The sequence below is a fragment of the Pomacea canaliculata genome, linkage group LG5 (genome assembly GCF_003073045.1).
Source record: "Pomacea canaliculata isolate SZHN2017 linkage group LG5, ASM307304v1, whole genome shotgun sequence".
Lineage (NCBI taxonomy): Eukaryota > Metazoa > Mollusca > Gastropoda > Architaenioglossa > Ampullariidae > Pomacea > Pomacea canaliculata.
In genome coordinates, this window is record NC_037594.1 from 11,692,492 (window position 1) to 11,708,223 (window position 15,732).

Consider the following 15,732-nt stretch of genomic DNA (forward strand, 5'->3'; position numbering starts at 1 on the left):
GTAAATAACATTTTTCCCTTCCCAGGCCACTTGTTTACCTATGTCTACCCAATCATACACAAATGGAAATAAAAATCCAACCGGCAAGATAAGAATAACTCTATATTGCACAGACATTTTACAATGTGCTTTTACATTTTCTTCAAGGTGGAATTGACATCATCATTTCAAGCTAACATTTCAAGGTCATTGAAAACCTAAGAATGTATCATGCAAAGCATGAATGATGACTAAAAGTCTCATGCGGGCAACAAATCAATGAAACCAGCAGTTGAACGAGTTATTGTGCATGAGAACTAAATTCAAGCTAGAGGTTCTCGTTGTGGGTGTAAAATTTTCAAGGATCAAGAGCATCTGTATTCTACCCCTAAACTTATTAGTGGGTACTTTTTATCAATGCAGCATTACCCTTAACGTCAAGGGCTGCTGCACAAAAGGAGATCATTGCACTAAAAAAAATTTTTTTTTGACTTTTTGTTTAAAAACAGTATTTATTCATTGTTACACTGTGCATCCATAATGATGATGTCACATATAGCACTACTGTACAGTCCTTAACTTATGTCTGGTAAGGAAATTGATAAAACAGCTGGAAAATCAACGGCATGCAGTACTTTAAAAAAAAAAAATCCATGACTTTAATTAAACTGTGTAACCCAAGCATTCTCTCACAGAACTAAGTGACCAAACATGAAACATAATTTAGAAACATTTACCTTATCACCCTCAAAGATTTTGCATCAACAAACCAATGTTCTAAGAATACCAGATTATCCAATAACCTGCAGTTGAGCATATGATAGACTGTGCTAATTATTCATTATAACTGCTCATAAAAATCTTTGCATTTAATAAATGTTAAATGTCCAGCACAAAATGTCCAGGTACTGAAAGTACACATGTATCCATGCAAGCATACATTCTTTCCTCCCTCATTACAACCACAGAAACCATTCAAAAGCATATCAGTTACAACTTTAACCCTTATTAGTTGTCTTGAAGTGCTGACCAGACTCTCTGTCAAAAAACCTTTCAGTTGAGACCACACAAATACCAAATTTGTACAAAAATCTTCAAAATACTCTCAGCTGATAGTAGACAATTCCTGCAAGAGTTCTTGATGTTGTGCTGACATATTTGACAGATTGCACTTCCTCACATCACAGATGATGGATCGTACCTGAAAATGAAGCCAACAGTCTATGTTTCACTTTTGTTCAGGGTTACTGAGGGTTGTTTCAAAATGTTTGAGTTATTGCATTCTGAGGGCAGTAACTGGGTCTCTCTTTCAGAGCAACAAATCAACAAAAAAATAATTCTTCATTCTTATTTTAACTGCGCTGAAGAGCAAAACTATCTCAATTTCCTATTAAAAATTTGTTTAATGTATTCTTTTGACTTAACACGAAAAATATCCCACCGCTGTAATATTTCAGGCTTGAATTCTATAAAACTGGTTTGCAGACTGCGTGAAACTATCACAAGGGATCCTCATGGTCTAAGGGAGATAAGCCTTCATTACCTGGTGCTAGTGATTTGGCAGGAGTTATATTACTATTCCGCGGGGAAGGTGGGCACCTTTTCAGGGGCACATTTAAGCATTTCATATTTCAAAGAAAAAGAATGAAAGCTGAGATCCTTCACGATCTTTTGAAATACATGGTTTATGAGTGTGGACTTGAAACTATCATAAAAGTAATCACATTTACATTCCCTACAGCAGTTTATAAGCCTTTTATCTGATCTGATGACCAGTTTTTAAATATTATCACCTGAAAAGTTCTCAATCCAGAAAAAGCTAATTACAGTAATACAGTCAAAATATGACTAGAGTGGACAGTTGCTCACCATGTTAGTGAAAAATGGAACTTCTTTGGGTTTCTCAGCATAGCGCTCAAACTGGTCCAGGCTGTCCTGCAGCTTGAGCGTCAACGTGTCGTAATTTCCACGCACAACTTCAAGCACCTAAGATCATGAGCATGGTCAGAGCAAGAGAGAACCAGTCAATAAAATAGCAGAACAAGTTTTAATAAAGTGCTTGGTTAAGCTCAATAATGACCTTCATAAGTAGTTTAACAAAATCTTGCTCTAAATAGTAATGTTGTGACATCACCTGTTCTTCAGTAAGTGATGACAGCTGATTTGCAGCTGCCCAGGAGTCTACTTTTGGAGTGAAATGGTTAATGATAGCTCTGAAACAATGAGGAAAGGTAAGTTAATGAAGGTAAATGACTAATTCATTTTTATCAATCTAATGTACTGGTTGAATGCTAATAGTGTGTGGGCTGTCTACATTTTTTTTTAAATTCACATAAAGGCAATCATTCAATGAAAGGAACAACTACATTTATATAAATAATACTATTTTAAATACTTTTCTGCAAAATATATGGCCTTGACTTGTATTGCTTGTAATTCTGCTGAGAAGCAAGCAGGCGTGAAATATTCTTCTTAGCTCTCAGCCAACATGAGACTCAAATGCCGTAGATGACTAAACTCTCATGATGAAAATGAAATTTTCTTTGACACTTAACCATATAACCTGACTTTAGAAGGCTGCAGCTGCTTTTTTACCAAATGGATTACTGCCCCTAGTCAGTGGAGTGAGTGTTCCTGGCCGCTGAGAACTTCATGGTGCATCTGACAGCTATTATATAAGGCTTTGAGTAAATAGCTCAACAGTCTTTTCATCAATCCCCTCTCCCCAATGTAAATGCAGGAAAGACTGGGAGGACATTTGCATCATTTATCTGGTAAATACCTAAGAAAAAGAATTTCAATAAATATTTTACTTCTTTATTAACTTTACCAGACACCCCAACTTGTAGAAGAATAACTATCAGGATATGGGTTCTGTTAAAACCACACTCACTGACCAACCAACCTGCAGCATCTTTAGACCAAGGCATGCTGTATGGTTGAGATAGGACCCACAGAAGAATAAGCAGACAGGCTAGAGAAGTTCAATGTACCAAAGGGAAGAGTTAGACATCCAACAAAGTCAATATCAGGCACTTCATATGTTGGTACCTGAAGCCAGCAGTTCTGCTCCATTACCTATTCAGGAAAAGCAGGTGAGAAATCAAATGGTCTCCAAGTTCAGGTAAAACATTAAGACAGCCAGGAATGCGACAGATGATAAGGCAAACTTTGTAGTCCTCACTTTACATCCTAATGTTTCATTCCCACCAGCACAGAAGAGACCAGATCCCACTTTAGCAATCACAGTAAGTAACAGTAGGAACTGTTGGAATTTGAACTCCCTGGCTTTGCGGAGAGGAAATCAAGAAGTTAAAGGCTTAAATAAATAAAAAAACACAGCTAAAACATCCAGGCAGTTAAACTGTAGGCAGGTGTGGTGATAGTAAAGTTTGCATGTAGCATAATCTTTGAACCAAATAAAAAGACCATTGAGCTCTCTCCACAGCCTTATATAGCAGTCAAAGGTAGATACTTGTTAGTTAAGTGGTAGGCTCTGGTGACCAGGAGCACCAGCTTTTTTCTTTCTTTTTTTAAAAGATGTAAAATAAGCCATCTTTTGAGGACATGAAGCTCTGTTGAAGTATAGGACAACAACTAAGTAAAGAAATAAAATGCTTATCTCCCATTTACTACCTTGGTTGGAAAATAATCAGAAACATCAAGAAAATCCACATCCTCTACATCAAGTCATTTTACCTTATGTTAACTAAATGGTTGATCAGCCGTGCAGCAGATTCTTTGTGCTCATTATCTGTTGTGGTGTAGCGAAGAGCTGTCCCATAAAAGTGAAGCATGTAAGCATCCATAAATCCATCAAAATCCTTATAAAATTAGCAAATGCTGTATAAATCTTACTTAACTCAAAATTTACAAATCCCTCATGGTCATGATGCATGGTCAGGTCATTGTCAGAAAGTTCTAGTGTATTGTTAAAAAGACTTGACCTCAAGCAACCCACAACAAAGTCACTAAATGTAACATTCAACACAACTTTGAAAACCTCCACCTACTCCTTCCCTCCCTAAAAAAGAGATAAAACCCCTCTCCTAGCTAGGATAGGGAGAAGCGTGAATAATAAGGGTTTGTAAATGAACCCACAGCTTTCAACATGCATAAATGAAACTCATGGGCAGTGCAATGCATATAGTTGTCAGTAAATCTAAATCTGCCTTATTAATATACACATCAGAAAAGTTTTTTTTAAAATCTGCCATTGTGTGTTTTCTTGGCATGAAAAAAAAAGTAGCTACTATTCTTTGTTTTGACCAGCTTACAAACTTAGCTCACCCATAGAGTACAGATTGCCAAATGTCTGGTGCATCCTGATGATCTCATAGTACAACTCATCATAGCTGTTGGGGTTGGGCAAAAAAGTGTCTCCATATGTGATAAATAAATTGAATACATTCACAATCTGAAAGAAATAATACATTCAATCTTCAGCTATCTCAGACATATTAACTACAAGATGCATGGTTTGCAAAGCGACATTTTAAAAATAAAAACAATTATTACAAAAGGTCCTATGTCTTTATAAAATGTATTCTTGCTGGCCTGGGATAAAAAAAAGTTTCACCTTGGAACAAAGATGAAAGATGTTATACTTCTTGGCCAGCTGAGTCTCATGAGAGAGCAAAAACTTCAGCAGGTTTATAAGAGCTGCAACAAAAAATTTGCTTGTACATCAACATTTACAACAATTCTAAACTCAAGATTTGCAGCCTTTAATAACACTAGTAACTTATGCATAAACCTGGGACACAATGAGACAAACGTAATTTATGCATATAAGGCAATACAGAACACTTCATGCTTTGGACCATTGGTGCTGTACTTTCTGACACAGCAATACATTTTAGAAAATGATTAGAGCTATTAAAGTGCAGCTGAAATTTGCAATCTACTGAATGATGCATTTGTATAGGTGAAATATTTTGAAGATTTCCTCACCGGTCCACAGCTCCTTCCAGGGATACTGTATTCGAACACGGAGCTTCTTCTGGTAGCACAGCACTCTGTGAACTATACCCAGCCCTCTCCTGTTACAATATAAAATGACTTCTACACTTCTCAAAAATCCTGTGGTCTGATCTGCGAGTTCTCTGCATTATAAAAATGCAACTCCTCTCACTTCATTTTTTTTATTTCATCCTGGCCTTTGAAGTCATGCTACAGTGTATAGTCATAACTGAATTATTAGTACTACCACTACTTTTTTTCTAAATTAATATGCACCACTTGATAGCAACTAATAAACACTGCCATAAGAGTGCTAAATTCTAAATACTTGCAGCTTTACAATCTCTCTACACATTACAAATGTGCTATAATTTCTGCATAAGGTGACCAGACGTCCCGCTTTTGACCTTGTGTCCTGCCTGCTCATCGGGCGGGACGCCCAATGTCCCGCTTTCTGGCAAGTCCATCAAATGTCCCGCTTGTCTTTAAAAATCACTTTTTTCGGCGTTTTTTGAGGTGACGACACCATCATCGGCACGTGTCCCGCTTTCGCCCCCGAAACGTCTGGTCACCTTATCTCTGCACATTACACTTGTACTGTAACCTCTGTATAAAACAGGTATACTCACAGATAGAGCTCCATTGGAAATGTTTTCATCATGTGACTCATTACAAATTCCACCATCAGATCTGAAGCACAGTATCTGTCTCTTTAAGTGTCTTTCTCTAATATTTTAAACTATATTTAGCTATATATTTGAGCTATATTCAAATATGTCTCCAGCTGACTTGCAAACCTACTCCCCTGGCTTGAAAATTTTATTTTTATGAACATTTTGAGTAAAAATTTTCAAGGATATAAATAAATGGTGAGGGAGGTGGGTGGGTTGGGGAAGGTATTGGTGTTCTACACGAAGCCAGCAACTATATCACGACAAGGCAGAAGTAAATGGCAACCTTAAATCCAAATATAATATGAAACATCAATAGTTCACTTGCCTGTCTGCAAAGTAAACGTCTTCTCTGAGTAGAAAATCTACTAATATAAAAACTAAACAATAACAAATTGTAACCAAATACATAAATTAGTAATATTTAAAATGCCCCAGCTATTGACAAAAAAAAATATTTTAAGAGACCAATGAAATCTTCCTGGAGGTGTATCTTTTGGTCATGAAAAATACGAAAGATTCATACCTAAAAGAGAACACACAAGAGGTCTGGATGGCGGGTGAACTTCAACTTTCACTTTGCGATGTCGCATAGGCTGAAATAATTTTGGTGTATATCAAAAACATGTATCTTTGTGATGCGGATACTAGCGCGCTATAAAACTACATCATCATCATCATCATCATCATCATCTGTACTGTCACTGCAACAAAGGACATGCTCTCCACTAGATTTACATTTTCAACCACAAAGCCAAGAAACTTACCATTCGGTGAAGTGGAACACGAAAAGTCATGTTGGCATCATGCATTCAAGGAGTTTGCATACTGATCCTGAAATCAAGATGCTTCATAATAAACAAACCATTCATCAATGCAATTAAATATACTTTTCTTAGCATGCATTAGCAATATTCAACAACAAAAGTCCTCAGAAGAAGAAGAAAGCAGACTATATTCATCATCACCATTACCACACGTCTTTCTGATATGTCAGATTTATATAATAGAATTTTATTAATCCACCTTTCTTTTCTGACATACACATACCTCTGAAATGCAGGTTAAAATGATGAAGCATAATTTAGCATTGTTATACCTCGTGATGTCTGGAAAGAAAAGAGGAGTGTATGCGCTTTATAAATTTTGCATTTATTATTATTAAAAAAGGAAACAATAATACGTTTGTAGTTCACCATATGAGTTGCATACTTCAGTCTGTTACTTCACCCTTTTCACTTTTGTGCAAGTGTATACTTTATTCACTCACTAGAAAGCAGAAAAATTCTTAACTCCACACGATTTGTCGCTTTAACAAATTAAAAAAGCTTTAAAATAGCTAATAAAATCCAAACGAGTCTGACCTTTTGTGTCCTGAATGACAATAGAGCTGTACTGAAGGAATGTAACCAGCAGACTGGTTGGTTGAGTAGTATTTGCTGCCTCAGCCATCAGAGGTGGAGGGTCTTTAACATTACCTGGGACATCAAGACCACACATATTACTTTTATTACTCTTCTCTCATTCTAAAAGTGGTATTATTTTTACTAAGGGAAAAGAAGGCAACGGGTGAAAACCAATCTTAGTATGCATTACACAAATCCTGCTAATCACAAAGCAGCTATAAAACACTTTAACCGTGAATATTGCAACAATGTGTGCATATGTGATCACAAGAACTGTAAAACTCAAAAATTAACTATATGTTCACCAGAAAATCCATTTAAACTCCTTAACATCCAGGTGTCTCAATGTAGTTTATCATGTCAATAATATGGTACAAGAATATGAACACTTTTACTTGTGAAAAAGGGACTGTATATTTTTGTTAGAAATATTTCATTATTGATTTCCTTTGCTGATCTGCTTACTCTCTGAATTTGCTCCAGGTGAAGAAGTAGGGCTGGGAGATGAAGGTGGCGTTGTAGGTGTAGAAGGTGTATGAGACTGAAGAAGACCATTATTGAGTAAAGAAAATCTCACAATGAAATCTTTTAATGCCAACTGCTTTGCAGGAACTCAATTTTTATTCTGCATTGATACTTTCTGAAAGATAAACCTCTCAAAACAAACCCGCTTGTGCAAACAAACACAAAAAGTTTCAACCAAGACAAGAAACACAAAACAAAAATTGTAATACAATAAGTAAGCTTTTCTTACACAGCCTTATATTTGCGACAAAGATAAGTTTTCATGGCACACCTTATGTTAAAACTAACAGATAAAAGATATACTGTACAAACAGCCCTTCCCAGATTACACATATTTTCAATTAAGGCATTTTGTGAATTATAGCTTGAAGACAATTAAGACCACTCAGCAAATAGGATTATTATTATACCTACATGAGTTAGAGCAGTGATGAAGTTCCTGTTTAGATGAATTGCTTCATACAGAGCAAGAAGTATAGAGTCATTGGCTCTGAAATGGTACAATGCAGTCACTGCAGAAAATTACTGTATGTATTGTATATTTCAATACATGTATTTCAATTTCGTAGTCTCTGGAAACAGGCATTGTATATGCCACTAACAAAAATTTTTTCAAGTATGTACCTGTAAGTGTACCTGTGCACATGCTTAGGTCCACAAACTTATACATATACACAAAAATTTATTGTGTTTGTGTGTTTTGAAAGAGTGAACATTACCTGACAAGCTCTATTTGTTTTTCTTCGGCAACGAACATGTTGCCCATCTGAAAACAGGGGAGACAACTTCTGGTCAAATGACTTCAACTTGATATGACAAACATAAATTAACTCAGAAGAAAATTATGTTTTAATATTTATGACTTTATAAAGTAATGTTTGCTTGGGATTTTTTTTAGTTTAGAACGCACTTGATGTTTTGACTGCAAACCTAATAACGATTTTAATGTAATAATTAATATTTCACACCTGGTGAAAACGATGAATACTAATACTGTTATAATAATGTGTTTCAATGCGGTAGTCGATCCTTCTGGTTCAAAACGCATGATGAATGGGAAGTCACGCGACTGCGTGATGGTGCCAACCTCCAGTTACGCAATGGCACATCCCGTCTGACTTGAACCAGAGGTCAACAAAGTACAGCTAACGTAATGTCAGAAGGACTTAACCCGAAGTAGGAATAAACGACGAATTCAAAGATAAATTAGATATAAGGTTTATTAAATATGGTTGATATTATAGTTGGGTGATGACACAAAGTAACGTCATGAGCAAGATCACCTGGAAAATCACATTTTAATAATATAAGAATATAAGAAATGGTTGGGAATGTTATGGAAATATTGTGCTACATTTTTTCCTTTTCGTTGAATTTTTAGAATGGCTGTTAAGATATAAGACTATTTCAAACACAAACAATAGTTTAGCAACGCAAAACAAAAAAAATTAATAAAATGTCCGTTCCCAAGGGAGATGATCAATAATTCCCACTGGAAGTCAACCTTGGGTTGCTTTTATTGTTTTTAAAAGGGAGATAATCTCTCTCTAGCCTAACCGATATTTTAGGTTAGAAAGGCTTTTATATAAGAAGGCAAAATAGGTAGCAAGTGCAAAAGTGCTGCATAATATATAGTAATTTATTCAAATCTATTACACAATGCAGTAAGAAACAGAATACAAACCATGTTTGCCAATGTTGAAAACCATCCACCCTGTGGCTCAGTACTTTTTCGTTCATACTCTCTGAAAACAATGAAGGATGCATTACAGCACACAGAAACATTAATTTATAAAATTTATCAATGCTTTACAGATATTATGATACACATTCAAAAAGATCAATCCCTATCAATGACACCAAATGGTGCTTAAATCTATGATTACTGACCTGTTGAAATCTGCTAATAGTGTAGACACCACCTGTGCATATCCCTGTGAAAAACAAAAAATATTTAATATTATTCCTTATGACAAGGAAATAATGAAGAATATGGTGTAAAAATACAAATTTACAACACCTACACATATCCAATGAAATCATCTAATAAGCATCTAAGGCACTTTTATTACTTTTTCTCAGCCATTATCGCATGCAAGTGACTACAAATAAAAACTGCAAACTTAGGTAAATTGTCTTTTTCTAAGACTTACCAAAGGACTAGTGGTGTGACTCTTCAATATATACAACCATGCTTTTATGTTTCTAAGTTTTATTCTCTTATTGTGATATATTTTAGTGATAAATAAGTATAACCTCTTATGTTCTCAGTTTAAAAAAAAACAACTTACAGTCAGTGCAAGTTCATCGTCCAGAATTGAGAGTTTGACAACATATGGATTTGCTGACTTGGAGGGAAAAGAAAAAAAGTATTTTTTTAGGACAGAACTTGACAACCACATTAACTAAAAAAATAACACTATTAGCACTATCTGGCCACCAATGCTAATTTTCTTCCCTTCATTAATTTATTATTTCTGGAAAAAAGATAAGACTTTCTCAAAAACTTTGCTTGCAACAGTGACATAAAACATTTAAATAAGGAAGAAGTTATCCATCTGATAACAACCTCAGAGTAAATCACAATAAATGTTAAATATCTTGCAGAATCTAAGATCATATATAAAGTAAATTTGGCAAGGCTGATTAAATGCAGGAAATGATCCCTGACTTTCAATTTCAGCAAGCATGCTGTGCAAACCTACTTCATATTTCCTGTACTGGACCAGTAATGTAAGGACCAAGGCTGCGTCATGACCAAGCACTTGCCGTTGTGTGGGATGTCCAAGGATCTGTCCCACATAAACATTATTCTCTTACCAGAAATTGAAGTTGTGATCAAGAATTTTATAAACAACATGAAGAAAACATGCAGTAAAATACACCTCATGAATACAAAAATCGAAAGATCTTAAAAAAGAGAAGTCATAAGTCTATGTTTACATGTGGAACATAATGTCCAATATCTTTTAGTGCAAATTCATAGCTCAGAATCAAAACAATATACAGGCGGTCCTCGACTTACGAAGTTGTTGCGTTACATCGCATCGTAAACCGATTTTCGCTGTAAGTTGGAACATGCTTACATACTGTAAGTAAATAACATACTGTCAGCACTTATCCTATCCTAACACAGTAATTATCAAAACACACATAGAAAATACGTTTAATAATGAAATGAAGCGCGCACCAAACACGAAGTTTGCGTTGTGATGTTAACGACGCAAAACCACTTAAGCCGAAACAAGGCTTTATAAAGTAAATGGGAGATGTGTCATAACCTCGAAACATGGTAACTCGGTGCTGACGTAACCCGAGGACCACCTGTATAAAGAACTTTGTTATTTCAATTCTGAAGATAGAAGTAAATACTATAAATGCTAAAATACTGCTTACTCCTTTAGATAATCATGTTTTGCTTGGTGACTGCAAACCTGTCATGGAGATGTCACAACATCTAATAACATATGAATACTAAGTGACCAAGATGCAGAAGATGAAATGAAGACTGTAACTCCTTATTTAAGCCCAGGTTACTGCATGTGATGAACCAGTACACCAGACGAGTGGATTTAATAGGTAGTGGCATATTTCACTGAAGTACATACTAAATAAAATATTAATCATTGTTTTCTTCTACTGTCAGACCAAGACACTATAAGACACATACCTGTATAAGTGCTTCAAAAACACTGTTCATCATAATGTATTCCAGCAATGTGTTTTGACTTATGTTGTCAGCAGCCTAAAACAACAAAACACAAACACACACTCAACTACTATCATAGTCAAGAAATTTACAAGCTGCTCAGAACTGTGGTTCAATAAATTTTATCTGAGAACAAAAGACATAAAATATATGTTCAGTTTGTCTGTCTGGTTTCCCCAACCTCTCTCTCTCTTTTTCTCTCCAGGTGGTACAGTCCTCAAAACCTTTCTGGCATGATCTAAAGGCAATGCCAAAAATATACCATTTTAAAAACTTACCATAAAAAAATAAGTTGCAAAGGGACTTTTTAAGAACACACAGTACATGAAGCAGCGCATGAACTAGATAATGCTAGAAGCAAATCTGTAACACAATAAAAACAACCAGAATGGGAACTGTACCGTAATGAAAACCAACAGCAGCTTTAGCGTCAGCAGCTTTAGGCCTGATACATAATCTCCAGTCAAGAATCCATTAAGGCTGTCTATCAACGTCTGATTAAAAACAAAATGCACCAATATGAAAGTATTCATGAGCGCGCAGACACACATGCATATGCACAAAGACAAAAGTGTATGCACCAAAAATTTTTTTCAAATGAAAATCTGGCAAGGCTTTAAAAAAGGAAATCTGACAAATCCCATGTATAACTAGCAGTTAAGTTTAAAAAAAATGTTTTCAGTTTCAAAAGATTGGTAGTATGGCACACTGAATTCCAGAAGAGGGTACTGGCAACTCATTATAAAAACTAACAATAAAGAGAACATTTTGGACTTCTAAAATACTTTACACTGACTGAAATAGCTTTAGATCTTTCATATGTATTTCGTGCAAAAAGCATTCTCAAAACTTTTAGAGATATCATACACTCTTTGTTGCATTTCACTGGAATATATAAAGCTTAACATGAAGTAGATCTGCTCTTTTAGTGGGTTGGACCTGGAGATCTTGGATGTGCAGATTTCACTTAAGTTTACCTGCATCACTGTTTCTGCAGAGTCAAATCCGATTAGTATGTTGATGACATCAAAGCCATAGTTGCCTAGACTTTTGTTGAATATTCCTCGCACCAATGCACATAGAGTCTAACAATACAAACAGAAAGAAAAGTATAAATCTTTTATCTTAGTTGAAACATTAATTGTTTTCACAGCCCTTAATCTTCCATCTTCAGTCTACAAATTTTATGAATGGCATCAGTAAAAAGGAGACAAACAGTAAATGGATTTATGGGACAGAATAACAAATTGCTTGAGAACTACTAAAAAATCTTCTGCTCAAACTTCTGGTATAAACAAAATTATTTCTTTTTTTAGTTCTGGATTTAAGAATTTCTTAATCGCTTTCTTTATATTCCTCTCTTTATATCAGAAATAAAGCAAAAATCTGATCACAAAAAACAAACAAGATTAACATCTGTAATTCAAATTTTTAAACTTTTTAACCTTTAACAACTACAAGTGTCATCAATTCCAAGTCTGTATACCTGCAATGCATTGGCAACTCTGATAGGATGATCTTGCTTAAGGCAGTCTGTTGCTCGGAAAAACAGTAGGTTGAAGTTGTCCTACACAATGATACAGAATTAGTTTCTTCAGAAAAACTCAAATTGTTTTAAATACTGTGGTTACATTATAAAAGAAAACAAGGTGGTATTGAATAAAACATTAATTGTGATTTTGAGGGACTGTGGTCACTTAAACTCCGAAGTTTTGATATGCCATGAATATTAACCCATTGATTCAAGCACACAAAAGAGAATAATAAATACTTATTTTTAAAATCTGATGTTAAACATAATAAAAATAATAATACTTTCTACTATAAAATCATAACTTAACAAAAAACTGTCTATTCATTTTTCACTTACCTTGAGACTGAGAAGACTCTCTCCATTTAACTTTTCAATCTCATTTTCAATAAAGCCTGTATTTACCTTTTGAAAAAACAAACATGAAGTAATATTTAGCAAAACTGTTTGAAATATACAAAATTGTTTTAAACATGGCTCCATGTTAAAATTTGCTTTTATGATTAAAAAAAAAAACTGTACTTCTAAGAATTTTGTTACTTGAGTTGCACAGTGAAGTAACCTGCATGTCAACCTTTTATTTCAACAAGTGTTTCTTCCAAAAAGATAATGAAGAATAGCTTTGGGAATTGATGATGACACTTTAAATTTTTTTCTACAAAGAGCATGCTCCTGCTGCCCCAGTTTAACTCAATAGATATGGACAAATCAATGAAGCATAGCTATAAATATGAAGACATTAGCATCTGCAGGTGCCAACTGTGTAGAAAGAGTTAAATCACTATATATGCCCATAGTATCCCATCAACACTATCACATTACTAACTATGCTGCCTTGTATAAGATACTAAAATCTTTCCTCTGATTGCTGGTCTGTAGCAAAGCTACTTTTTACATTAATTTTCAAATTTTAAAAATGTCAGTCTGTGCTAAATTACATACCCTTAATAAGAACAACTCATCCCAAAAGTTTGGATTGCCATAAGATGGGTCATCTCCCTGAAAACAAATTTAAGAGCTTACCAGTTTTCCATCTGGGTTCCATTAAGAAGTAAAAGTATATCAGCTAAGTGGAAGAAAAAATAATTTTTACAGTTACACAAATAATACTTAAACATTTGAATGAAAGCATCCGCCATGAGTCAGGATTAATACCCACCCAACAGAAACAAAAGAGTGAGTAAAAAAGATGAGGGGGAAAAAAGCACAAGACAAATAAAGTTAGAGAGAATTTTCAGTCAATGTTTGTTACTAAAAAGATCTTCTTGTTCCTATTTGCCCCCAGTGAAGCATAAGGCCGCAATACTAATATCAGTTATATTACCTATTTCTCTCAAAGATATTTAAGAGTCCTCATCAAAGCAAACTACTGTGCCAGAATTTTGTCTTTTTACATTTACATTTTCCCTCATTTGTTAGAATTCGCTTGCTACATTATTCATTTTCTGGTACAGTACTGAATTTGTTATTTCACCAGTTAAACATATGATTATTTATTACTAATAGCCATCTGAATGTCATGTGTTTTTCCAGCATTAGAATTCTTTAATTATTGCCATTTTTTAACCATTCAATCCATCAACAACATGCAACAGATTTTATCAGCTTCATTTTTTCAGTAGAGGTATTAGCTATAGGCTAAGTACACATTCAATCTTCTGTATTTGAAAAAAAGCATTAATTTGTTCACTTTGAATTGTTATATCACCATTTAACTAGTAACCAGCCAACTCCAATAATAAAATTTCATTTGTATAAAGATCTTTGTCTTGTACTTTACATCAAGTGATGTGAGGAAGAAACATGTACACCACAAAATAAAGACATAACAAAGACCTGAAGCTTTATAGTCTGTGCTGATAAAAAAAAAACAACTAATTAATCTGTTAATTTAAATAGGAGAAATGCCAAAGAGTGAAGCATGAATAGTAAGTAGTTTACAGTTAAATTATGATAATAAATTTTCTGATAATTTACTGTGAAGGTTGGGCTAGGTGTTTCAGATAATATTCCAATTGTTTTTCAAAGAAGAGTACAAAATTATTTCATTTGTTCTATTCAAGCATCAGCATCCAAGTCTATTCACTATTTTTGTATTAATATTTTTTTATTAGAATGACTAACAGCTCTAGTTGTCTGATGTACCTGTCATCTCAAAATCATGTACATAATAAGCTATCCTTAAATTATAAGAGTGAATGTTTTCATCACACCTGAAAGAAAGCTTCGTAGATTTGTACAATCTTTTCTTTGAGAGCCATTTTCTGACTTGAAGCTCTCCTCAGAAGATGAGAGTGCGCTTTTTCTTTGGGTGCTTGGGAGTCTCCACCACTCATTGTACTTTATCCTGTGTACCCTGTTTGAATGCTTGGCACATCAATTAAATGTATATTCATAAAAATATTACAATTATCTAAAAACAGAAATTTATTATTTACTGTTTCCCGGTGGAAGAACGTAACACGATGTTGTTCTGATTCAGATTATCATGCAGATACATCGAACCACGATCAAAAGAAGCAAAATGCAACGTATCATGCTATTTAATTATCCATTTCCTATATAAAATTAACCATAATTTCTGCGGAACATTTAAATTTTGTTTGACTATATAATATAATGCAAAACATGTTTCCAGGCTGCGTGTACTAATGTTTAGGATTCATAATAAGTACTAAGCGTTACGCTGTCTTACGTGTTGGGTCGAAGCAGAAATGGATGCTGAAGTTTGGTGCCTTCGCATTTGCTATGGACACGTCGAAAAGAACCAAGTTAAGTGTATCATGCATTGAATTCGATATTCATCACCATCTAGCTACATGTTACTTATGTATTCAATAACGATATTGGGATTTGAGTATGCAGTACATGAAGTCAGGCAGACGAGCTTGGAGAAGACAGTCACTTCCGGTAATGTTTTTGGTTAGGCATATACGTGAATAAAAACAA

The 15,732-nt window shown here is 34.5% G+C and overlaps 1 protein-coding gene and 1 non-coding gene across 2 annotated transcripts; one reads left to right on the forward strand and one right to left on the reverse strand.

Annotated features, from left to right (window-relative positions):
- Window positions 1–83: 83 nt before the first annotated feature.
- LOC112564021 (UPF0668 protein C10orf76 homolog) lies at window positions 84–15,690 on the reverse strand. The gene is given in 28 exon segments (XM_025238553.1): window positions 84–1,180; window positions 1,849–1,965; window positions 2,114–2,192; window positions 3,679–3,754; window positions 4,270–4,396; window positions 4,559–4,641; window positions 4,933–5,021; window positions 5,571–5,631; window positions 6,139–6,208; window positions 6,380–6,424; window positions 6,426–6,446; window positions 6,663–6,721; window positions 6,977–7,090; window positions 7,484–7,559; window positions 7,958–8,033; window positions 8,263–8,309; window positions 9,228–9,288; window positions 9,434–9,477; window positions 9,835–9,891; window positions 10,249–10,335; window positions 11,214–11,288; window positions 11,654–11,746; window positions 12,230–12,337; window positions 12,739–12,819; window positions 13,123–13,188; window positions 13,726–13,782; window positions 14,997–15,139; window positions 15,479–15,690. Coding segments are annotated over 27 exon segments (2,088 nt in total). The 5' UTR covers window positions 15,120–15,139; window positions 15,479–15,690; the 3' UTR covers window positions 84–1,084.
- LOC112565473 lies at window positions 8,570–8,663 on the forward strand. The gene has a single exon (XR_003099422.1). It is a non-coding gene; the product is annotated as a small nucleolar RNA U13 (small nucleolar RNA).
- Window positions 15,691–15,732: the final 42 nt, after the last annotated feature.